The 25,163-nt window shown below is 52.0% G+C and overlaps 1 protein-coding gene across 1 annotated transcript in view; it reads left to right on the top strand.

The window, feature by feature from the left end:
- Window positions 1–25,163, top strand: part of LOC126644040 (protein CEPU-1-like) — a 196,110-nt gene that overhangs the window by 132,620 nt on the left and 38,327 nt on the right. The window contains 1 exon segment of the mRNA XM_050322916.1: window positions 14,839–15,071. Within this exon segment, the coding sequence (XP_050178873.1) occupies window positions 14,839–15,071 (233 nt within the window).

A 25,163-nucleotide genomic window follows, 5' to 3' on the forward strand; every position in this document is an offset into this window, starting at 1 on the left:
TAGAAAATGCAGAAAGCTGTCATGGTCATAATGCTTATCCAAAATCCCAGTGTCCTCATTCAGTCATTCCATGTCCAAGCTTTCCCCTCCATTTCTTGGCCTCCGGTCTCCTTTTTTCTGTGGTGTGATACCGTGTGCACGTGTCTGGGAGCGGGGAGGTTTGGGTGGGTTTTGTGCTTTTAAGGGAAAAAGTGAAAGGTAGAAGTGCCAGGGGATGTGTCCTACCTTGGACCAGGTGGTCCCTTCCCACCAGGTAATTATCCACCCCCATCCCTCTTTCTCCTGCGTTCAGCAGTGCTCTCCCAGTGGGTTGGATTTTTGGAGTGTGTTTTTATAGGCAAATCTCACAACACAAGTGGCTGCACCTGAAGAAAAAAAAAAAAAAAAAAAGCCTGGCTTTCTGCTTAATCCAGAAACCCCCTAAAACACCTCACCATGCCAGATGGCACCACGGGGGTCATTGTGGTTCTGCTCCAAGCTATGACGGGTGCGCTCCTTGAAAAACAAGACAGTTCCTGATTCTTGTAATTCCTTCATGGCAAATAAATTCCAGTGAAACTTTATGGAGACAAGGCCAAGAGAGTTCTGTGGAAATTAGTGTGAAATCCTGTAGAAAAGTGGAGACAATGATGTGTCCCTGGTGGGATCCCATGGGCAACTTTGGCCGCCCATGAGAAGGGTTTTATTCTCTGGTTGCTTTGGCAGCACTTGCCCATAAGGTGAAATCCTAAGTGATGCCACTTCAGGTGCTATTTTTATTCAGGAAAATGTCAAATCCTTTCTCAGAACTTAGTGACTTGTTGTCTTGGTAATTTCTTGCAGAAATGGGATCTATAAAAATCCCCTATTTTCTTGGCACTAGGCTTTTCTCGTCTATTTTGGATGTAAATATTTTTTAGAATTGGGGAAAAAAAAAAAAGGTAAATGGGACCTGCTTTAATTCCACAAGAGCTGTAATTTCTCCCCTAGAATGTCTCTTGTAGGGCTGTGCACTTAGGTTTGTGATCCTGGCCCAGTGTCCTTTGAAGAGGAGTCCTTGTAAAACCAGATTGTATCTGCCCTGTTCTCTCCTTGTTCCTAACCTGAATCCCAGCTCTTGGAAAGCTGGAAATCCAGTGCTGAGCAGAGTTATATCCATTTTGAACTGGGAGTGGCAGCACAGAGGGGAAACTATGCTGTTTAGTGTGGGGGTTTTCTTTAAATTTCCAGCAAAGATGACACTTTCAACAACAAATAATCGCTTTGGGAATAGTTAATTTCCCAATGTGAGCTGTTGTGAGTCATGTGCAGATTAAAAAAAAAATAGAATTATAGGGTGCTTCTGAAAACACTGAGATGCTCTGCTCCTACCTCTGCGCTCGGGGGAGGTTGGGGTTGGGTCTGCAATACTTCAGTAGTTAAGTCTCTCCAGAGAGGAGATTTCTGATCCTGCCCAGTGGCTTCCTGCTGGGGGTGGTCAGTTCTGTCCTGTCCTGGTGGGGTTGGAAGCTCCAGGCAGTCAGGGTGGCCACTTCCATAGGAGCATGGAATCACAAAGGTTGGAAAAGGACTCTTAAGGCTTCAAATCACTGGGTCCAAGGATTAACCCAGCACTGGCAGGTACCCCACTAAACCATGTCCCTGAGTCCCCAGGGTGGTGATGGAGGAGAAAGAGCAGAGCCTTGCCCTCACCATGACCCGTGTTGTGTCAGAGTCCACATGCTGAGGCTCCCTGCAGGATGCAGGAAGATGCTTTGAGGAAGGCAGGGTGTCTTTTTGGGATGCTCCTGCTGGCCTCTAATGCACTTCAAGTGAGATGTGAGGGAAAAGCAAGGCAGGAGCAGCACGGCCCTTCCTGGGAGAGAGGGAGATGATGAGCAGTGTCTTTCCAATCACAACAAGATCCCCAGGGTCCAAAAAGGAGCAAGGCTTGGGTATAAAAGCCGGAGCTGCCCTAATAAAACATTTACTGGGGTTTGGAGACCTGTGCTCTCCGACACGGCGCATACATATGAAATGATCAAAGTTTCCCTGCCTTGGGAGGAGCTGCCTGCTAATCTGATGCAACCCTTGGGCTTTGCTCACCACTGACTCGGCAGGAAAGCAAACGCTGGCTCTGTTTTCCTATTTAAAAGATTTCCGAGCTAAGCCGGGCGGGTCACAGTTCAGGAAGCAATAGGATCTGGCCTCTTAAAGGCTTCGGCTAAGGGGCAGCCTGGGAAGGCAGGTTAGAGTTGAGAATGGATTTGGCTCCATCTCTCAAGTCCTGTCCACCTCTGACTCTACTGCAGGCTATTGGTGCTGCCCTGGTCTCACCCTTTCCTCCTTCACTTCCCATTGCCCAGCCCAAGGGCTCTGCCAGCTTTTCAGTTCCCAGCCTGAGCTGCAAAGTGCTGCCAGTGGATTAAAATCAAAGCAGAGGAGAAAAAAACCCCAACAAAACAACAAAAAAAAACCCAACCCAAACAATCCCACTCTCTTTGGATTTATAAACCGAGAGCACTCGAGCTGGAAGGTGCCGGGGAGGGAAAGGAAAATACAGAGCCCCCGGGGTGCAGTTTTTCAAAGTGATGCAGCCCTTTATTTGACTGCCTACACTTGTTTTAGCTATGCAGGGAGGAAAGCAGGGAAGAAGCTGTCAGGGTGCTGGTTCAGAGGCGCTGGGCTCCCTCTGGCAGTCGCCTGTTCCGAGCCGGCTCAGCACCTCTGCAATCCTCCAGCACTCCCATCATCTGCTGCTCGTGCAGAGCAAACACTTCACCTCCTGCTTCTCGCTGCTCCAGTGGTTTGGGACTGATGGGTTTGGCTTTCCACATGGTTACAGCATCTTTTCTGCTTCTCAAGCGTCTCCCGTGTCTTTCATGTAATTCCTTAACTAGTTTCCATTTGCTGGCAGTCGCTTTCTTTTAAGGTACTTGAATCTGTTTGATCATCCACAAATTTCTCTTTCTGTTCCTCTGATAAAAAATTAAATCTGGGCACTTTTTGAAGGCTTCCTCCCCACCCCACTTTCTCTTTCTCCATCCGTGCTCAGTGGGAAATCAGCCCTTTTCTAGGAAAAGAAAATAAATAAAAATTAGAGTTCAAAGTGTGATATCTCCTCTTAAAAAGAAGTGGGTGAGGAGAAGAAAAAAAGCCCCACCATATATTCTTACAGATGTGACATCAAAATGTGAAACTATAAAGGACACATTTTCAAAGGCTCGTACAGGGACTGAGTTGGATCAGTAGGAAACAGGCAAAGTCTCTTCTGGTGCTTTGAAAGCCTGTCCCCAAACCACCACAGCCGTGTTGTTTTAGCTGCAGTGCTGGTGCTTCTCTACCTGCTGAACCAGGAGGCAGCTGGATGGGGAGAGGAGGGTGCTGTGGTCCCTGTGTACCTACAGAGGGGTGGGAATGGACCTGGGACAAGAGGATGAGCCAGTAGTTGGGTTCTGGTGTCGCCAGCATCCACTGTGTCCTTGTGTCACCTTGGCATCTGTGTCTGCCAGCAGAGGCATCTCCTTCCCTGATCACCTCAGAGGAGCTTTTGGGGTGTGATGGGAGATGGAGCAGGAAAAAGCATGGCTAGTCCACTAGGAAAGGATGGTACCCCGGGCAGGAGAGCAGAGCTGTGGGATGTCACCTCCTTCTGTGCCTCAGTGATGGCCACCTGTCATTCAGGCTGTGGGGATGGACAGCAAGAGCTGCTCACTCTGCCAAGAGCGTTTGGGGTTTGCATCAGGGCAGGGCTCAGATGTGGGGTCACCTCTGGTTTCCCACCCAGCTTGGGAATGCAGAGGATAAAACACCCGTGTGTTTGTCCCCATGATGCCGTGGAGCTGCAGCCTGGGCCGTGGGTTCACTCTGGCAGCTGGGAAGCAGCCGGGCAGTCCTGCGGGGTGGCAGATGTATTAGCAGCACACTGTTACCCAGGTAACTGCCTTTCCTCCCCTGAATCCTGATTATTTGGTTTCTCACCAGACCCCGAGGGGCCCTGGAACTCATTCCATCCTCATTCCATTCCAATCCATTCCACAGGAGCCCTGGCAGAGTAGGTCCCCAAATCAACTCCCTTCCTCCCCAAAGGGCTCTTTTCCCCCTGGGCACAGTTGAGGCTGAACCATCATGTCCATAGAGAGGTGGAGATCTCACCCTCCACTGGGACCTGCTGAACAAGCTAGCTTTGGGGCTTGGAGCAGCCAAGCTGTTCCCTGGGGGTCTCATCCAGCCCAGCGACTGCACATAAGGGGTCCAGTGTGCCAGTGGTGGTTTCCTGCAGGCAGAGGCTGCTGGACTCGAGCAGCAGCAGTTTTATTGCATTAACTGAAATTAAAGAAGTTTCCAAATGCGTGTGAAACGTCCTGGCTGCCCCAGGACAAAGGGAGCAGTGTCAGGGTGAGGCAGTGGGGTGCAAACCAAGCTCAGTGCTCGTGGAGCATCCCGGCTGTCCGATGTGGGATACAAACGCCTGGAGCCCACGGCTGTGACATCCGAGTGCTCTCAGCGACAGCACAGGCACCTGCCTGATGCCATCGATTCTTTATTCTGGGGAGGAGGAGCTGCAATTAATCTCTGCTTGTCTGTAGATTGGCTTCTTGTTGTGTCTCTGGCTGTTAAACTGCTCGTGTGGAGGGAAAGGTGTCTGCCTAATGGTGGGGAGCCTTGCCTGGGGAGGAGGCGCCGGGAAACCTTTGGCTTCTGGGATGTTCCTGTTGTCCAGCGTGTCTGTGGTCATCCAGCACTCAGTGGGCAGAATGAAGAGGGAGATTTCTTGATTTGCAGCTGTTTGGGCCACAGGGTGGGCCTGAGCCCAGTGATGTGCTGAAGTTTTGGTTGTCTCTCCGTGAATCCCCTGCTCCTGTTCCGTCACCTTGGATTAATTACAGTACAATGCAATATACATTTATATGGTGTCTGCACAAGTGTCTCAGGGCCCTTTGCAATCTGAAAAATCTAATTAAGGTGCAGCCTCCAACATGAATGCTTATCACCAGAATGTGTGCAGCGAGAGGGGGCCACGTGCCTCCACGGCTCAACCCGGAGCTGAATCCACACTCTCCTGGCATTATTAATTACTCACAGCTTGGTGTCCGAGACACCAATCGATACCACAGGCCTGGATAGATACAAGACTTTGAGTGAGGGTGAGGGAGCTGAAGATAACCATCAGCTAGGAACGTGGTGGAGGCTGTTCTTGGCCTGGGAGGAGGAGGAGGAGGAGTCACTTTTCAGAGACATGAGCAGTAGCAACATGTGTTTTCCAGCGACTTTGGCGCTGGAAGGTTATTTACTGGTGGAGAAATATGTGATTGATGTTGAATTTTGGCCTGGGGAAGGTCCTGCCTCAGGGATGGGGCTGGTGATGGACACATCATCATGCCACAGGCTTTGCTGCAAAACTTATTTGACATTTTCAGTTGGTCCCACGAGTGGCACCAGATGTTGGCAACACCCAGAAGGGAGGGAGGGAGCGCCACAAGTGTGACAAGAGCGTAAATAACCAGGGGAAAAGGGAAAGGAAATGTGAAGTGGCCCTTTAAATATGAGCCTCCAGAGCCTGGAGCCCAACTAGCGTTCCCTCAAGTATTCAAATGAGATTGCAGCATCAGATTGGTATGCATTAGGCTGGTCTCAATGAAAATTAACATGTAATTGCTTCAAATGAAGTAAGTGAGGAGGTAATCTGTTCTTAAATTGGATTCGCAGGATTTTGTGGTACCATAATGCAGCTGTGAAATGAAATATATTTTAAGGATGATGTCCTCAAGGGTAGAGGGGTGGAAAGGGGGGTCTTTACTGGGAAGGGTCCTTTCCCTCCCTCGCTCTTTTGTTTCTGGTCTCATTAGTGCCAGTTTGTAAATGAGGAGAGGGTGCTATGGCATGGCTGGAGAAGGTCCCATTGCTTTTGGCTCCATGATCTTTCCTTCCTTGATATCTCTCAGGTCCCTTCCCTGTCTCTGGTTCTCCACTTTCCTTGCTGTCCCAGTGCTTCTCCAGCCCCTTCTCTCAGGGAGAAGTCCCCATCCCATCCTGATGGGAGTCATGAGATGAGCACTTCAACTTTGTGCATGTGGCAAACAACCTTCTGGTTCTGTCACGGGGGAAGTTCTGGCTCTGTGGTTTTGAGTGTCTGTAAGAAGCTGTGCAAGTTCTTGATAGGGAGCTGGTGTCTATGAGGAGAAAGATGGAACAAGAGGAACAATTTCCCTTCTTCTTGATCTTCTGCCAAGGGCAGAAGGGCAAGGTCCTCACCCTATCACCCTGTGACCCAGCATGGCACTGCAAGGCTTGGGAATTCATCTCCAATGAGTTTGGGCTGCCCTGCTCCTCCCATGCAGCCTCGTGTTGCTGGGACCACCTCTCTATTTTAGTTTCCAGGCTTTGCTGGTTGTCCTCGTTCCGTCCATCTCTCCCCATCTGCCAGCATGATGAGCTTGGGCATCGTGGGGAAACTGCAATCAGGAGAGTGAGGGAGAGCTGGTGTAGGAAGGGGGTGTGGTAACCTGCAATTATTCCCAGCCTGGCATTATAGAGATGGTAGAGTATATGCAGATATAGTATAGATAGCTAGACAATATATAGCTAGAGAATATATAGACAGATGTATATGGCTGTGGTATATATAGGTAGTGTAGCAGCACATATATTTGCTGCATGAGGTTGTGGCTGTTTCACCCCTGGGAGTGTTCAAGGCCAGGTTGGACAGGGCTTGGAGCAACCTGGCCTAGTGGAAGGTGTCCCTGCCTGTGGCAGGGGGTGGAACAAGAGGAGCTTTGAGGTCCCTTCCCATCCAAACCATCCCATGATTCTATGTAGACCCAGCTGGCCAGGAGAAGGCAGTACCAGAGCAAGCTCCCCCATTGCAGCCCTGCTTTACAGTGTCCTGGGTGACTCTGCCAGTGCCTTCAGAACCTGATTCCCCATCTTGTGCCTTTCCTGGGTAAATTTCCCTGCGTCGTCCCCATCAGTGTCCTTCGCCCCTCTGTTTGCAGCACTTTTCCCTGCTGCCTCTCCCCTGCTCCTCCTCTCAGAACCTCTGGACTCGCAGCATCCTTGAGTCACCTCCAGCTCCCTCCTCCTTCTCCCTGCACAGCCCCGGCAGAAAGCGCTCACCCCTCACCGTTCCTGTTTTGTGCCTCGACTTCTGAGGAAAAGCCACTTCAGTGATAATTTCCCACTTGTGATAAGTTAAGTGCATCGCTTCCTTTGGAATACATTTTCAGTGCAGTTGAGCCCAGCAGTCCCCCTTGCCTGTGCGCGCGGTTAAACGCGCTCCTCTGCCGCCCGTCGGGGTGGATGGCATCGCTTTATCCCGGGGCCATTAGTGTCACTTGGCAAAGCAGAGCCAGGATTTATTCCAGGGGGCACAGCTCGTAAATGAACGAGTTCAGCGCCGGGGATCGGCGGTAGCCGCCGGCAGCGCAGCCGGCAGGAGGAGAGCGGGAGCTGCCGGAGGGGCTGAGGGATGGGGAGCTGGGGCAGCTCAGCCTGGGGCTTGGAGGAGCGTTTCTCTAGAGAAAAGTTCCTGGCAAGGGGGAGAGGCTTTTAGAGGCAGAGAAAAGAGACGGCTTCTCCACGCCGTCTTCAGATGAGGAGACCCGGTTTTCCAGGGTTTAAACTGCTCTGTAACGCTTGTGGGGAGAGGATGACATCATTACGGAGTTATTTTCTTCTCGTGGCATTTTCCACGCCTCTCTTCGAAGCTGCCAGGGCCTGGCCCTAGGCTGGGCTGCTGCCCTCCCAGCAGGAGTGAGGGCCTTTCTGTAAGCAACCCTGGAAGATTGCCAGGGAAGGGGCAGCTTTCTCCTGGCTCTGTTTGCCTGCTGGCTTCCAGGAGTCCCCTGAGCATTTGGGGCTTTGGGAACATGAAAAAGGAGAAAACTCTGAGGAATAATTGTTCCACAGCCCAGCACAGGGTCCTGGTGCTGCAGGAGCTCCCCAGCAGGGTCCATGTCATTAGCAAACCATCCATGTCCCCGCACAGCTGCCCACAGGCATTTTGGTGCTGGCATCACCCCCGTTCCCCGGTGCCATTGGCACTTTTGGAGGGCACCCAAGCAGATGTGCCGGGAGCACGCTCCAGTGATGCCCCACGGGGTCAGTCACAGGGGTGGGAGCTGGGAGGAGGGACACGCTCCCTCGCTGCGCAGTCTGGGAGCCGCTGCCCTCATTGATGTTTTGTGGCACGCTCCGAGATGCCGAGATGGAAGATGCTATAGATGTGCAGAGCCCTGTTGTTAGCAGAGACAATAGGAGGATAAATAGAAAGGCTGGATGAGCCGAGCACGGGACTTGGAAAGGTGCTGGTGCACTGCTGCATTGCAGAGAGATAAAGACTTTTCCAGACAAGCCATCCCTGCCTGCTGCATCACGACCTCCCTGCTCTGCACCAGCCCTCGGGGCCGGCACAGGAGTCTCCCGGGATCGTCAGGGTGCACACAGAGGGGCTCATGGGATCCGTGGCTCTTCGGTCAGCAGGAGCTCCAGCTCTTTTTGCAGCTCTTCCTTCTTTCCCAGTCCGGTTTCCTCCTGTTTCCTTGGCATTTGCCAATAACCGTGTCTAAGGCAGCACACTGGGAGTTGTTTGCAGCTCTGCGAATCCCGGGCAGTGAACCAAGGCGGATCTTTTCGAGCCCAGTATTATTATTAATGTAATTAGTGTGAATCATTTGCATGTATAAACTTTCAATTGAGGAGATCAGGTACTTTATAAACATGAGTTAACTCACACTCCCTGGCAGGGAGGTGCCAGATATCTTCAAAGCCTTGCAGAGGGCAGGCATGAAGGGCAGGGACTTGCAGGTGGGAAAGGCAGGACCTCCCAGTCCGGAGCCCCGACTCCCTCCTTGGCAACCGACATGAATCTGTCTGGGCAGGGAAGAGGGGGAATCACAAAGGGGTTTTATTTTTCACTTCTGAGCACTGCTTTTGACCAGCTCAGTGTGATTTTGAAGGGCCACTGGAGTGGCAGCTGATCTGAGGGCACCTCCTCACCCCGCAGCCTTTGGAGATGCTCCGGCTGCTGCAGGGGGGACAAGGGGAAGGCGCCAACCCCAGCAGGGACCCCCCTTTCCCACCAGACCCCGCTGCCAAGTTAATCATTAGGTCAGCTCCTGCCTGGCAGGCACCAGGCTCTCAGTGCAGGGAAGAGGTTTCTCAGTCCTGTGAGCCACCCCGTGCTGTGAAAAACTCCTCTGGCTGTGTTTCTGGTGGTGTCACATCAGTGTGAGCTCAAGGGATGCCCTTCAGCTGATCTCACAGGGAGGGCAGGGATGGCTGGGGTGGTGCCGGGGTGCAGTGAGGATGGGAATGCCAAGAACCCAACCACAACCACGCAGCCACTGGCAGGGCTGGGCCTCCAACCCCTGGGTGACCACTTGGGGCTTTCAGCAGGACAAACCTCCAGAGCACTTTAATCCAACTGTGATGTCGGGGGGTGTGTGAGCAGACGGTGCTGCAGTGAGTGTGTGGATGGAAAGGGAGCAGATGCTGTAAATCCTGCTGAAGAAGGGCTGGACTGGTAGAAATTGCTGGTGCATGACTTAACCCAGCCCAGCAAACAGAGGGAAACCAGACTGGGTTGTGAAAATGAAAGGTTTGGCTTAATATTTAGTAGTAAAAAAGCTTCCAGAGCGTGTTCTACGCGATATCCACACCTCAGGCTGTCTGTGGTGTGTTCATCCCAGCCTTATGGGATCATGGGCAGTGCCTATCCCAAGGAACGAGGCACAATCTGACCCCACCTTTCCCTTTGCTCACGAAATGATGGCAGAAATTCTATTCTAACCATCATAGGAAAGTCTGTGAGAGTGAGGAGACTGTGCCTGGCTGGGATTGAGTTGTTCTGAGCCCGGCCTTTAATTAATCCTAATAAATAACAATAAAATGTGATAATCACAGAAATAAATCTGAGATGTGGAGCTCCTGCCTCCAGCAGTGGCTGGTTTAGTCGATCATTTATAGCTCAGCTGGTGGTGCAGGGGATGGAAGGTGATGCCTGGGGCACAGGATGCTGGAGACAAGGCAGGGCCAGAGCACCCTGTCTCCTTGCCCAGCCTCAGTGGGAGGATTTGCACACAGTTTTATTCTAAACCCCAAGCTTATTCCTGACTTCCAGCTTGGTTTAGCAGAGACATAACACTGCTGGTGTGGAAGAGATTGATTCAGAATCCAGAGTTGTCTGGGAATTGCTGAGTTAGACTGGGAAGAAAAAGAAAAGACACCTAGGGATGGTAGCTTGGCAGTGCTGGGTTGACAGTAGGACTCAATGGTCTTAAAGGTCTTTTCCAACCTAAGGAATTCTTTGGTGGGTCGGTGTCGTTGTGAAACTCCACCAAGTGGCTTGGATTTGGGAAGGTGGTTTCTCTAAGGTGGGCCTGCAGTGAAAATTAGGTGGTGGTGGAAGGAGAAGTGAGCTCAGGGAGGGCCAGCTTGGTCACAGCCCAGGTTGGGCCACCACGTTGGCTGGGGTGAGCCAGGCTTAGCCCTGTCCTTGCCTCCCCGTGATGGAGCTTGTACCCTGATAATTGCAACGAAAGCAGCAATCAGGTTGGTAATTTTGCTGAGCTCTTTTCAGTTCTAATTAACATTATTCATTTCTTGTGTGTCCTGCTGGGTTGAGACAATCTGTGCTCTCCAGCCCAGCCCTCTGGAACACCAGCAATCTGCATAAGAGGCAACCAAAAAAAAAAAAAAAAAAAAGAGTGTTGTGTGCCAATTACTACACTTCAGTAATTAAAAACCTCCTTCCCCCCACTGCCAGCCTACCTCCTCTCCTGTCATTTGCTGTGTGCAAACTCAGGAAAGCAAAGAGAGGAATTCAGAAGGGCATGTCACTGCTGGCATGTGCCATCTGTGTCTGTGCTGGCGTTGCAGGGAGGTACCGGGGGCTGCGTGAGGCACGGGTGGGATCAGCGGTCAGGGCACTCACGTTCAGCACCCTGTTGTTTATTTATTCCTGATATTTGATTGTGGGGCTGTTTTGTCCCCACCAAGGGCTTTGCTGGCATTTTCATCCCTGCTCATCTTTGCGCTTGTGTCACCTGAGGTGGCAGAATCCTTATGGCACTGCTTTCCCTCTTCCAGTTTGTCTTTGAGTGGTGTCCCTGCAGCCAGGGCTGTTGGCTGCACCCATGGGACCCTTTTGGCTGTACAATCTCAGCCCCTCAGGCTGTGGGGATGATGGTTTGGGGGAGAGCAGCCAGTCCCTAATGGATCACCTTGGTAAAAGAAGGTGGATAACAAAGCCAAGAAGTTTTGGCTGCGGGAGATATTGATGGATTTGGAAAGGGCAGCACCAGTCTCTATCCCACTTGCACCCACCACATGTCACTGAGCTGGGAATGTGGGGAAAAGGCAGGAACAGGCAGTTTGGGACAAGTAGGGAGGATGTAGACATGCAACTCTTGCCTTTTGGCAGTGCGTTTAACTCTTCAAATGCCCAAATTTGTGGTCATTTGGAGTTTCCCTCATGGCAGCAGGAGGCAGAGGTCTGGTGCAGTGTGAGGAGCTGCATCTGTCTGCCAGCCATCCCTGCCTGCCCCCAGGATGATGCAGCAGTGGTGACTTAGCAGTGTTCCATCTCCCAGAGGAGAAACCCTGAGGCTTGGGGATCTGGGTTTACTGGGAAAGAACCGGCAGAGAGAGGGAGCAGTACCCAGAGCAGTATCAGCTCCTCCTTGTGCTGGCTCACAGCAGTTTTTCATCTTCCTGGAGGAGAAGTCCTTGCCATCTGAGCAGGAATGAAACAAGGATTAAGGATCTTGAGAGAGAAAATTACCTCATCTGTGCCTAATTGTTTTTTTAGATCATCTTTTCGGAGGCGAGCGCTGTTTTCCGGCACCCCGAGGACCTCTCCCTTCCCTCCCTCCCTCCCTCCCTGGCACCTCGTGGGGTGAGAGGGAACGTGGGAACTTCCATCGAGGTGGAGGAGGCATCCAGGGAGCAGGGTGGGAAGGGGGGAGGCTGCAGGCTCGGCGGTGTCTCTGCTCTCCACCTGTGCCTGGAGCGTGGCTTCCCGACCACAGCCAAAGGCTTTCCGCTCGGCTGCCTGTGTGGGGGAGAGGAGGCCTTCCCATCCCTGCTGGAGAGAGGAGCTGCTGGAGGAGGGAAAGGGGAGCAGATGGAGGGGCTGGAAGAGCACTGGGTCGCTGCAACCAGCCTTGGCCATGGGGACCCCGAGCGGTGCCTGGGTGAGGAGGAGCAGGTTGAACACGGTGCTCGGCCAGGAGCACAACCTGCCGTCCCCTAAATAGCCCGGCACATCCAGAGGCCAAAGCACTTCTTTCCCAGGACCTGTTTCTGTGTTTTATTATATATAATATATATATATTGGCTCAGGAGCCTTAAGAGGCAGGGAAGAATATAAAATAGCAGCTTGAAGCTCGCCGATCGCAGGGATCGCAGGGACAGGGAAGCGTGGCTGGGTGATAAGCAGAGATTGTGCCTGGGTGCTGTGAAGGGCAAAAGCACTTATTTCACTGTTGCCTCATGCGTTACCTGAGCCCCGTTGCTTTTCAAAAGCACTTAAATGCCCATATGATAGAGGGAATGCTTGGATTGCACACTGTCTGCCTCCATTATTATCCAAGGATCTCCAAGCTGATGCATTTCATAAAGAAGGTTGGCGTGGAGGAGGAGAGAGGAAATAATATATTTTTAGTTCAGCCTGCTTACAGGTCCTCAAGGGTAAATGTCTGCAGAAGGGACTGGCCTGAGAAATTCAAGCCACGTCTGGTTTCTCATCACCCAGCCCTGGACACCCCTGTGTTTGTGCAGAAGAACCACCACAGGAGCCTATTTCATGGTACCAGAGCCAAACACCAGATATCCAATTCATTTTATTCGTGCCCCATAGGTCTGAGCTACCAGCAGAGCTGAGGTTTGGAGTTCAATAGACTAAACCCATCCTCTGGGAAGAAATTTCTAGTTTAATTTAACTTGAGCAACTAAACTCTCAGGTTTTTTACTCAAGTTGTAATGCAGCTGAGAGCAAGAGCCAAGTTCTTGGTGTTCAGCCCAGGCTGAATCTATTGCTTTTTTTTATGTAGATCATAAAAATCTGCTCACATTTAATTTATTATTATCGTAATATCATCATGGAACGGCGATAAAATTGTTTAATTTATCAGATGTTTTTCACTCCAGAGTGGGAGGATGGCACAGGAATTGGGTACTGGCAAATCAGGGGTGTCCTGGGCTGCAGACAACCCCTCTCACCTTGGGCAGGTCTCCTCATGGGAGTCCATCACCCCTAGCCCCCAAATGTTGTGTGTTGAGGCTGACTGGGTTAATTTGGCTTTTCCTGCAATTACTGGGGACAGAGATACCTCCAGAAAGAGGCTGAATGAGATGAAACAACTTATCCCTAGGCAGGTACCTGTGTCTTCTCTGCCATCAGAAGTGGACACAGGAAGAGAAGTCTCCCATGATATGATCTTTAAGGTCAAAAAGGACTTTGAGATCATCCAGTCCAACCATTCCCCAGCACTGCCAGGTCCTCCACCAACTCATGTTCCCAAGTGCCCCATCTACACAGCTTTTAAATCCCTCCAGGGATGGTGGCTCCACCACTGCCCTGGGCAGCATGTTCCAGGCCTTGACAACCCTTTCAGTGAAGAAATTGTCCCTAATATCCAACCTAAACCTGCCAGTGCAGTCTGGGATGCAGAGCCCCTGAAGCCCCTGACATTCCATGAGGTCACTCCGTGGGAGACCTCCCTGAGGCTACTGGGATTTTTTCCTGCTGCCTCCCAAGTTAATTTGCACCTGCACAAGTAATGAAGTAGTTTGGGGAGGAATATAAACAGTGGATCTTAGGCTGAGTGGTTTTATCCTCTGGAGCCGGCATCCAGCAAAGCACAGCTCCCATAATCCCAAACTTTCTCCAGGAGAAGCAGGGGTTTAGCTGGCTGTGGGGGCTGCAGGTTTCTGCTGCCCAGAGAAGGGCTTGGTGCTTGTCTGGAGGTGATTCGTGGCAATGAGGGGTTCAAACCTTGCTTGGGGATCTGGGGATGGAGGGTTACAGGGCTGGTGGGGACCTTTTAGAGGAGCAAGACTGGTCCCAGCTAATGTGGAGAGGAAAATAATCTCCCTCAGGAGCAAAGTCTCTTCTAGGTTTGTGCTATGTTGTCTCCTGGGGGTGGCTCAGTTGCTTAATGAGACTGAATATAGAGGATTTCTACCTCTAAAACATCCCTCAGCAAGTGAAATGCTCAGCTGGGGTGAAGTGCAGGGAGGGAGGTGCAGCGATGCAGGTGATGGGTCGGGGAGGAAGAGCTGACAGAGGGGACAAATGGTTGGATGCTCAAGGTTTCTCTTTGGAGGTGTGTGTCAGAGCTGGCTTTCTCCAGAGATAAATTTTCCTTGCTCCTTTGTAAAGCAGCACAAGCTGCTTTCCTGGCACTGCTTTGCATTTCTTTGTCTGGCTGTGGGGATGTGAAGGTCTGCAGAGAGGATGACAAGTGATGGGCTTGGGCAGGAGGTAATAACCTGCATCCCCCCCCAAAATAGGTGAGCTGTGAACTTAGGATGGAGGTTTTGACTCAGCTCTGGTTGTGTCTGTGTTTGCAAAGGAGTAAATGGGAACAGAGAGAGTGAAAGGTGCTTTGGTGGATGGTACTGGGTGGCTCTGACCTCCCAGCATCTGAAAAAAAGTGTGAAGCTCTTGGGCAGAGCTCTGGAGCCACCAGTTTAGATGGAGCACCGCAGGTAAAAGTGCTGACCTTGTCCTCTTTGGACGCTGAAAGCACTTGGTCTCTGAAACTGCTGCTGACAGCAAAGCTAAAAATAGTTCCCAGAGGACCAGGAGGGTCGGGGAAGGGAGGGAGAGCGCCCAGGAGCAGCGCACGGATGGGTCACCTCTCTGCCTCTCCCCAGGTGCTCCGTGGACAACCGAGTCACCCGAGTGGCCTGGCTGAACCGCAGCAGCATCCTCTATGCTGGCAATGACAAGTGGTGCTTGGACCCTCGGGTGGTGCTCCTGGCCAACACCAAGACCCAGTACAGCATCCAGATCCAGGATGTGGACGTGTACGATGAGGGCCCCTACACCTGCTCCGTGCAGACAGACAATCACCCCAAGACGGCGCGCGTCCACCTCATCGTGCAAGGTAAGAGCAAAGGAGTTCGCGGAGGGGTTGGGCCTGGGGGCTTTGGTTTGTGTTTCTTTTTGCCCAGGCACAGCTTGAACAACTGGATGCAAACGGCTTGGAGTGCCCCAGTGAAGCTGGGCAGTGCATTTATCCGACTTTCCTGGCATAATCCCAGGGATCTGATACAGGCAGCGCTGCCTCCTGACAGTCGCTGGCAAACCCGTGATGCTGCTTCTGTTGTTGTGTTTTGATGGTTTTTTGTTTTCCATGCTGGAGGCATTGCTTGAAGTAGAACTTGTGTTGGGGGAAAAGAGAGAGCTGGCAGATTTGTGTGCTTTGTGGGGGAGTGTGTATGCCTAGCAACAATATGTGTTTGTGTGTTGGAATTCCATACTTTTGGGAGCAGGAGGAGGAGGAGGAAGGCCGGCACGGGGTGGTGGAGCACTTTTGGTGGCCAAGTGGGTGCATCTTCATTGAGTGTGTGAGCACACAAGGGCTCTTCAGAGGGGACAGACAAGCATGGCCACACGTGATGGTCAAGCAGATGGATGTTGATGGAATAAAGCTCCTGTCTCCATGTGGCAGGATGTGAGCTGGACAACAGGGAGCCTCCTGGCGGGACAGATGGGGCCTGGTGAGCTCTTAGCCTCGGGGAAGATTAATGGAAAATTTCTAATCCCTTGCTAGCAACCTTTTTTTCCTGCTGCTTCTTCCGTGATTTGGCCAGGAGCCCTCTTAACATGACAGACCAGCTTGAGTATTGGAATCTCGTCTCGGGCTAATTTTCGAATGCTGATGGGTGTATTGATTTGGAAACAAGCTGGGTTAAAAAGGCATTGGTCTTGTACACAGAGTCGGGTTGAGCTAATCCGCCGTCGATATGCCAGGCCTGAGCATTATTGACAGCCTAATGAATAGAAGGGGGGAAAAACCCAAACTCGGGGCCTTTATTTTCCCTCTTCCCTCCCTTTTCATTTTCCCTTTCCTCTTCAGGCAATCAAGCCAACTAAACAGAGCTGGACTTTCCCCATCTCCATTAACCGTGGAGGGGAAGCAGATGCGTTCCCAGCCCGGGTTCTGGCTGTTTATCTTGCAATCTCTTATTACCTACCTGAGTTTCTTAAGCCAAAGTCGATCACCCGCAAGTTCTGAAGTTGCTATCAGATGCTGGGGTGATGCAGGACAATTTCTATCCGTTCTCTTCTGATTCCCGTTTCCTGACCTAAATTTCCTGTATTACCAGACAACCAGGTCCATCCCTCCCAGGTCTTGCAGGATCATTACGAAGAGATATTTGGGGGCTGGAGGAAAAGGTCAGAGCTTAGCTCCTTGCAGTGGTGCAGTTAAGTGCAGGAGGATTCAGTGATGGGCTCAGTCCTGTAACGTGCTGAACATCCTCATTTCTACCAGCAGAAATTCCAGCTCTGGAGAGCAATGCCCCTAATTTGAAGAGCTAGTGCTTGGCTCACCCAGCCCTTCCTCAGAGCAGGACATGAAAGTGAATATCATGTCCAATTAAAGGAAAACCTGCCTTAATGACCTCGATGAAGATTTGACTGGGGTGCCAGGATTAACCCTCCTGCCTTTGAAAATGGGCCCTATAAATATGTATTCTGGAATAATCCTGTCCAAAACGACGTTCAGCTCATGGGAAGTGGTGCTTGTTCCCTGTCCCAGGAAAGCAGGGTGTCTAAGCACCGGATTTCAGAGATGTGCCAACTTAAGCACATGGCTCTGGGACCTTTTGTCCCTTCCTGCAGCCTGATAGGAAAGGAGAAGTGGTGAGAGGAGGTGGGAAAGGGAATGTTCCCTTTAAACAGGGTTAGTCAGGGTGCAGCCAGAAAGAGGGAGGTGTTCAGGTTGCTCAAAGCAGGTCCTGACTTTCCCCTTGCTGCACCAGGAAAGGGCCTGGGGGCACAGCTCTGGAGGCAGGAGCACTCCAGCCTCTCAGGATGCAATTAAATCATGCCTTGGGGCAGGCTGTGTTCTCCAAAGGGACTGGCTGTGGGCGACAAAGAGCTCTTCCCCTTCCAGCCAGGATTTCAGCAGCCTGCTGCTCCCCCAGGCAGGCAGGTTGGGTGCATATCAGCTAGAGTCCAGGCACCCTCAGGCCATGCTCTGCATCCCTCCTTGTCTGCAGGTTTAGGGAATATCGCTGGGAAACAGCTGTGGATGGAGGGAGTGAGGAGCTCTGGGACATCGTGTTGGCCAGGGGCTGCTGGAGGGAAGTGGTGATATGGGGGAAAGAGCAAAGAACAGGAGAGGGGTAGGGGGTAGGAAAAGGGACTTCCTTTAGGGTATGAGGGTTGGGAATAGTCCCCTAAGGCAGCGGGAGAGCATCAGCTGGGAACACCCAGAACCAAGGATGGCCAGACTGCTGCACATTCATTTCTAGGTTGGCTCTATTGATGGCCAAGATCCCAAAATAGGTGGGTAGAAGGCACCTCAAGAGCTAATTTAGCCCATCCCCCTTGCAGCCAGGCAGAGGCATCGCTGCCAAACACTTGTGAAAGCTATTCTTGAAAATCTGTAACAAAGCAGGTTCTTCAGTGTCCCCAGACGATCTATTCTACTGCTTCGCTACCTTTATAATTAGAAAATGTATAGCTAATATCTAACTTAAACCTTCATTGTTGCAAATGAAGTGGAATTTTTCTCAGCCTATTCCCAGAGGATGGAGGGAACAATTGATCAGTGTCCTCTGCAATAACCTTTTGCTTTTGGGAAGGTTGTTATCCTGTAGCCACCTTCTTTCTGAAACCATCCAAGCTCTGTTTCTCCCACTTCTCGTCATCGGTCAGGCTTTCAGAAGCACTTGTCAGTCTTGAAATCCTGGTACAAAAGGGAAGAGGTGATTGCTGCTGATCCAGGAATAGCAGGTCGGTGCCTCAGTGCTAATGTGGGACAAATGAGCCCAGGAATGAGACAACAGACCCTTGGCACTGAATGCATCAAAGTTCAGACCTGCTATTTTGAGGACTGCTCTAAATGGGGTCAGGCTGGCAATGCCAAGTTGATGTGAGCCAGCAACAGAGCTGCCAAAGGGACAAGAAGGTTCTTAGCACCTGGATCTTCTCTCCCAGATTCCGGACAGGCCTAAAATGAGAGGCTCAGGGAGCATCCGTGTCATCAGCAGGGTCTGGAAGGTGGTCCAATTCCTTCAGCACTCATTCCTTCTTAGGAGGAGTTACCATAAGACCAGTCAAAGCAGGGGGAAGCAGCACTGCCCGTGTTTGCAGGAGTCTGCCTTGGACCCTGGGGAGAGTGAGGTGTTTGTGGGTGTAAATCCCAAAGAGATAAAATCCAGGGAGGCCCCACTTGAAATAGAGAAGCTTGGATGGAGGCAGAAATCCAGAGTGAGAAACAGGATTGAGGCCCTGTTGACCTCCGAGGAGGGATGCTTTCCCTTCCTCTCCTCTCCTGCATCCCACTCTGGTTTCTTTAGCAAGTCCCACTTCTTGCAGCAGCTCAGGCACAGCCTCCCCCTTCTCCCTGCTCCCTGCAGGACCCTTCAGCTATTTAAGCCGTTCTCCGGGTTCCTGGGTTTAAAAGAGAGAGGGGAGGGAGGAGGAGAAGGCCGATATCTGGAAAGCTCTTATTTGTATTGATAATAAGCCGTCTCCAATGTGTGTCTGCAAAACACTCCCACTGCCTTGTAAGATGCATTAAGGGAAGTTGGCCTTATCTCAGCCCGGGAAATGGACTTGGGGAAGGAGGCACAGCGCCTGCCAGAGTTTAATCTCACTTAGGCACACGAATTTGCATGATAGAAAATGGTGGAATTTTAGTGCTTAAAAAGAAAGAAAGAAAGAAGGAACCAAAAAAAAAAAAAAAAAAAAGGCAAAAAGCAGGCAACTGGGGGATATTAGCGCTTTCCTGCTTCTTTATCAGTTTCCCTGGCCCTATCTGGCTCTTGCTGTTGTCACTGAAGCAACTAATCACCCCTCCCCTTTTGTTTGGTGTAAATGAGTTTTCCCACTCTTTCCCGAGCCCAGGTTAATCTCCAAATCCCTGCCTTTGTCTGAGAGTTAATTACCTGCTCGTGGAGTCTGGGGGGCTGTGGGCACAGGTAGCACAGGGTGGCGGGGGCAGAGGTGGCATTGCCTGTGGCACCTCTCTCTGTGCTGGGGTCGCCACTGCCAGGGTCTGTGTCGGCGAGATAAAGGCAGCAGAGGGGCTGCAGCACGTGAGCCGGCTTTGTTTCAAGCACCAAACTCTGCCCAATTAATTTTCCTTTGATGTCACAAGCCCCCTTCACTCGTGGGACAGCAAGGAGAACCTTTTGCGACCGTTCTCCTGCCTTGGTGCAGGGGAAGCTGCTTCCCTGTGAGCAGAGGGGCTCGCAGGGAGGAAGGCTCAGTCCCTGCAGCCACCATCATCTCACCTGTGGGGCTGAGCCTGTCCCCTGTGCCTCCAAAGCCACTGGTTCTGGGAAGGAGGAGGGGCAAAGGGATCTGCCCACCGGTGGCAGAGGATGTGCAGGTGTTGGTCGCGCATGAAGCCGTGAGCTGGAGTTCCACACCGGGCAGGATGCTCCCCTTGCTTTACTGCTCTGTCCACACCTTTTCCCCCGTGGGAGCAGCTGTTCCTTCTAGAAGCAAACGTAGGTTTAGATAATACCTTCTAAGAGGCACGTGGGGAGCCGGGAGAGCCTCCCCGAAGCGGCAGAGCGGGGGAAAGGAGCAGCACGAAATGGAAATCCTCCCTCGCTTCGCCCGCGCTCGCGGCTCCTTTGACTGATGCGCTCCTTCCCGGCTCTCTTTTGTTGCTAATCACCGTCCCTCTGTCAAAGCATCTTTTCCTTTTGTGTCAGGGCTGTTGTGGAGGACTGAAGGTCTCCCACGCGCTCTCACGCACTTGTCCTAGTTTTTGGCTCTTTATCCCCGTTTTGCTCTGCCCCCGGGAGCATCTCTGCGTGTCCCACATCCTTTGCTGCCCCTGGATCTCCCCATCTTCCCCCCCAAGGTTACCAGCCCTTGCTTCTCCGTGGTGTGCTTGTCCCTGTTCCCCTGTGGAGTGACCTCGTACCCAGCCAGGCTCCCTCCAGCCTCCCCCAAGTCACTTGACCTCTTTGCAAATCAGTTTAACATCTGTGAGGCAGAGATAATAATTGTCACCTACTTCACAGGGGGGTTGATGAGGATTAATTCATTAATGTCGACAGAGGTCTTTGAAGATGGAACGCGCTATCTGAGAGCTAAACGTTATTATTAATTAGCAATTATATCGTGGGGCGGGAGCAGGGGGGAAAAGAGACTCCAGAGTCTGTACTGGAAGTGTTTGCTCTGGGCTCACTCTCTGCCCTTGCTGCAGCTTCAGGCTGCCCCAGTTTCATGTCCCTGCTGCTGCTGGAGGGAGCCAGGCATGCCGGATCCCACCAGGGATGTGTCCCACCAATGCTGCTCCTTCCCAGAGCATGTGGGTGAGCCTACTGGTGTAAAGGGTAGGAGGGATGGGGAGGTGAACAGGAGAGCATTAACCCTGTTAGAAGGAGAGCAAGTTGGTCATGGAGAGGTAGGGATGAAGGGAAGACATAGAATCCCAGACTGATTTGTGTTTGTCCCGTGGGCAGGGACACCTTTCACTATCCCAGGTTGCTCCAAGCTCTGTCCAACCTGGCCTTGGACACTTCCAGGGATGGGGCAGCCCCAGCTTCTCTGGGCAACCTGTGCCAGGGCCTCCCCACCCTCATTATTAAAAACTTCTTCCTTATGTGTAATCTAAATCAACCTTCTCTCAGTTTAAATCCATTTCCCCAAGACATGCTCTGGGCTTGCCTGGCAGCCCAGCAATGCAAGCGGGCCAGGCACCACCAGACCCACGGAAGGATGTGCCCTCTTCCCAAGGAGAAATAATTGGCAGGAGAATGGAGCAAGGGGAAGGGAGGTCCAGTGATTCATAGGACACACAGACCATGTTCCATTTCCTTCCTGTTTTTCTTTTTCACGTACACCCAGGCTGTGGCTGATTTCTGTTTGTCTCCCCTGATGTAACTAATCCCATGTGTTGCCAGGTTCTCTCAAGCAGCACCAACACGAATTCTTTGTGATCCCATCCAGCTGCCCCGTGCCTTGATGCTGGGGGCATTCCCACCTCCAGCACCTTCATAGCTCCGCTATTTCCATCCTCCCTGTCTCGGCTGTGAGTGCTTTTGAGGTGAGCTCAGTGAAACTCTCTCTGCTACTCCCTCAGAGCTGCGGAGGTCACCCTCTGATCACCCCTTTTCTAGAAAACAAGAGTCTGCTCCTCTGTGAGCCTTTCTGAGCACGCGAGCTCCCGGCAGCCCCATTCACCCATCCTCTCCAAAGGCTTTCAGGGAGAGGTCACCTGCCTCACCCGGAGCCATTCAACAGTGACTCCGCTAATCCCTTCTCCGGAGCCGGTGAATCTGGGAGGGCAGCGGCTCTCTGTGCCAGCAGCTCTCCAAGCAGGGAGGACTGGAGTTGTCTGTAGGTCTCCTGCTGCACGACGAGTCACGCTCCTTCCCCGTGGATTTACCAGCCAAGGGGGTGGCCCAGCAGCACCCAGGCTGCACACCGGGCACCCCCCGTGGCCGTGAGCGGCTTCCAGAGGAGCGTTGTTCAGGCTGATAAAGCCAGGTGGGGGCTTAATGAGGTCACTGCAGTTTAATGTTACTGCAGTAATCTCTTTTGTTTTACTACATTAAAATATTTGTGGTGGAACGGTCGGACCACTGTAATGTGATAGCTCTACCTTAATGTTATTGTCGCCATGGCAACGCTAATGGCGGCTCAATAACATTATTGCAATTTAATCTTACGACAATAAAATTAAGGGTAGAACAGTGAGACCTCGACTCTGTAATGTTACTACAGTAACAGCATTGTTATCGTAACCACGGGAGCGGAGTCAACTCGTTGTAGTGTAACACTGGTAGCAGCGCTTTGTTGTTACTACAGGAACACGGAGCATCCGCCGAAAATCGCGGCAGGGGATGAATGGGAGGAGACGTCACCGGTGTGCCGGTGCTGCTGCTACCCCGGGGCTGTCAGCACGGGGAGGCCACGCTGTAATCCCGTCACTTATCCACCTAATTCCACAATTGTGGTGTTTTTATCGGGGTCTTTCCTCTTCTCCCCCCGTTGCCGGGGCTCTTTGGAGCAGATCTGTTGTTTCAGAGGCAGTAACTCTGCAGGGAAGGATTTAAAGCGCTGCCTCCATCTAGTTCCAGATCCTTCTGCCCAGCGTTTTATAGCATGTGGCTGTTATGGAGTGATAACGTTTTATATTTATATGTCATCTTTCAATGTGAAGGATCCCGGCACAAGCTACAAATTATTGCTGTGCTGCAGGGCCAGGCAGGGAACCGGGAACATGTGGGGGATGAGAGGAGGGGGTTTCATCCAAGGGCACAGATTCCTGTGCAAGTGAGAGTCCCCTTTGCTTAGAGGATTTATCCACAGTCCCCACACTTTGTGAGGTGGGGCAGTGATCTCTGTGCATCCCAATCCACGTGCCCCAGGCAGCACCTGCCATCAATGGGGTGGGCATGGGGAAAATTCCTTCCCTTTCCCAGCTGGCAGCACGGATTGTATCGGGGTTGGACAGGCTTAGTGCAGGCAGTGGGGTGACAAGGCGCAGGTGACATCTCTGTGCCATTCAGGGGCTTGCTGCAGTTTTCTCCAGCCTCCAGGGGAGGGAGGCAGAGCTGCTGATCTGTCCCCAGAATCACAGAGCTTCCCTCATCCTGCCCAGGCCCAGCACTTCCAGGGATGTGTGCTTGCCATGCCCAGGGATTTTTTGCTTGCCATGCCCAGGGATGTGTGCTTGCCATGTCCAGAGATGCAGGTTTGCCATGCCCAGGCATGCATGCTTGCTTGCTCAGGGATGTTGTTTCCTGTTCCCAGGGATGTACTCTTGCCAGGCCTAGGGATTCATGCCTGTCGTGCCCAGACATGTGCTCTTGCCATGCTCAGGGATATGCACTTTGTGCCCAGGGATGCAGGTTTGCTGTGCCCAGAGGTGCAGGCTTGACACGCCCAGGAATGCAGTCTTTCCATGTCCAGGGATTCACACTTGCTGTGCCCAGGGATGCGTGTTTGCTGTGCTCAGGGATGCACAGTTCTTGCTTCCAGTGATGCAGGTTTGCTGCTGTGCCCAGTGATTCCATGCTTGTTGTGCCCAGGGATGCACTCTTTGTTCCCAGGGATGTGTGCTTCCATGCCCAGGGATGCGCAGTTCTTCCATGCCCAGGGATGCAGGCTTGCCATACCCAGAGTGCCATGGCACTCTTGCCATCCCACCACACCTGCCAGCCAGGCTTGATGCCCAACTTGCCCCTCTGAACTACCCACACCTCCTGTCCTGCTCGGCAGGCAGGGATTTTTACTCTGCTTTGAGCCCCTGTGCTCCTTCATGGCTTCTCAGGAGATGCCCACCTCCTGACAACTCTTCCCCCTGCTCTTGAAACCCGAATTTGGGTGCTCTGCTGCTCCCACCAGCCCAGCCCAGCCCAGCCCCGGTCTGGGCCCGTTCAGCACAGCAGCTGCTCAGCTCCCCTCGTGCCTCAGCCTTTGATCTCTCTCCATGGGTATTTGGACTCTGACCACCACAGTAATGCCTTGTTTGTCCTTTAAAAAAAGACCCGTGAGCCCCCCTTGACACTGGAGCTGGAATCAGTGGGACCTGAGGCATCCTCTGTGCCAGCTCTTTGTGCCAATCTGGTTCCACATCCATCCTGCCAACCCGGCTCCTCCGGGGGTTACGTGTTTGAAAACACGAGCAGCGGCTCATCTCCCATTCACTGTTTTTCTCCATCATTTGCTTTATTAAATATTGATTTTCTGTTGCATTATTAAACCTTAAGTCCCGAGCATAAATTCAGAGTTGATACTTTAATCTGGCTCTTCTTTTTGGCCTTTAGAACTGATTTTTCTGGCCAGTCTCTCCGGAGGCCAGTCCAGAAGCAAAAACCTGTTGCAGAGGCTTGAGGAGTCAAAGGACAGAAGCAAAGGGCTCTTCCCAAGGGATTTTTGTCTGTTTGATGTAGCCTTTGCTATGAAGGTGGCATCCGTGGGGATCCTGGCTTGCAATCCTGCACAGACCATGAGTGAAGGGAGGTTGGGAAGGCATCAGCAAAGCTTTTTCAGGGAATATTGTACATTCCTGGCTGCAGGAAGGATATCGCCCTCTCTGTATTTTTTCGGTGGCATGGGGAGATTGCAATCTGGAATGGGAATTTTGCCTGGAGCCACTGCGTGGGCAGGGTGGAAGTGACCAGCTCTGCTCCCTGGGGCTTTTGCTCTGCCAGCATTGCCATGCTCAGGAGCAGGACTCTGCCGAGGAAGGGAGCCACAGATGGCAGTGCCTTGTCCTAAATGTGTCTGCAGCTCCTGGGTGATGCTGCACAAATCTGTGCTTTTCTACTCCACAAAACCAGAAATGGCCTTGGCCAAAACTGCAGGCAAAGCCAGAGGGATGTGGGTGGTGGCATTGCCACCAGCACTAGGAAAGCCACCTAAAAGCCAGGAGTGGCACACCAGCACATCCCTGATAGCCAAGGTGGGTCCTGCTGACCCCCACTGTCCTCCCCTCCCCTACCAGAGAGCTGCATGAGCCAGCCTCTGCCAAACCCCACGCTGCCAGCAACCAGGTGTCTGAACATGTTTCCAGAGCCAAGAGAACTCTGCAGCCAAAAGGGAGGAGGGGAAAGCAGTGTGGCAGGGCTGGCAGGTTCAGGAGGATTAAAAAAAAAATAAGATTTTTTTTTTTTTTTTTAAAAAAAAAAAAAAGGCAGAGGGAGGTTTGCAAATGGCTTTTGGATCCCCCATCCAAACAGGGCATGGAACCTGTGCATGGCAGCTGGTGTGCTGAGCAGTGATTTAAAAGCAGGCTCCCAGCAGCAGGGAAAGAGGCAGAGGGGGAAGCAGATGTGAACACAATGCTGGAGATAAAGGAGAGGCCAAGGGAACAGCTGCCGAAGAGCTGCCCAGCCCTGCCACCTCCATGGGCTAAAAAAGCTCCACTGAATACCCACAGGCTTGAGGACAGGCTGGAGGGGGTCACTTTCAGACAAAAAAGGGTGGAACTGGGTGGAAAATGTTCTGATTGGGTTTTGAAGCAGAGGTTGAAACTGGGAAGAGGGGAGCT

Source organism: Myiozetetes cayanensis, unplaced genomic scaffold, assembly GCF_022539395.1.
Source record: "Myiozetetes cayanensis isolate MyiCay16 unplaced genomic scaffold, myiCay2020 scf29, whole genome shotgun sequence".
Taxonomy (NCBI): Eukaryota; Metazoa; Chordata; class Aves; order Passeriformes; family Tyrannidae; genus Myiozetetes; species Myiozetetes cayanensis.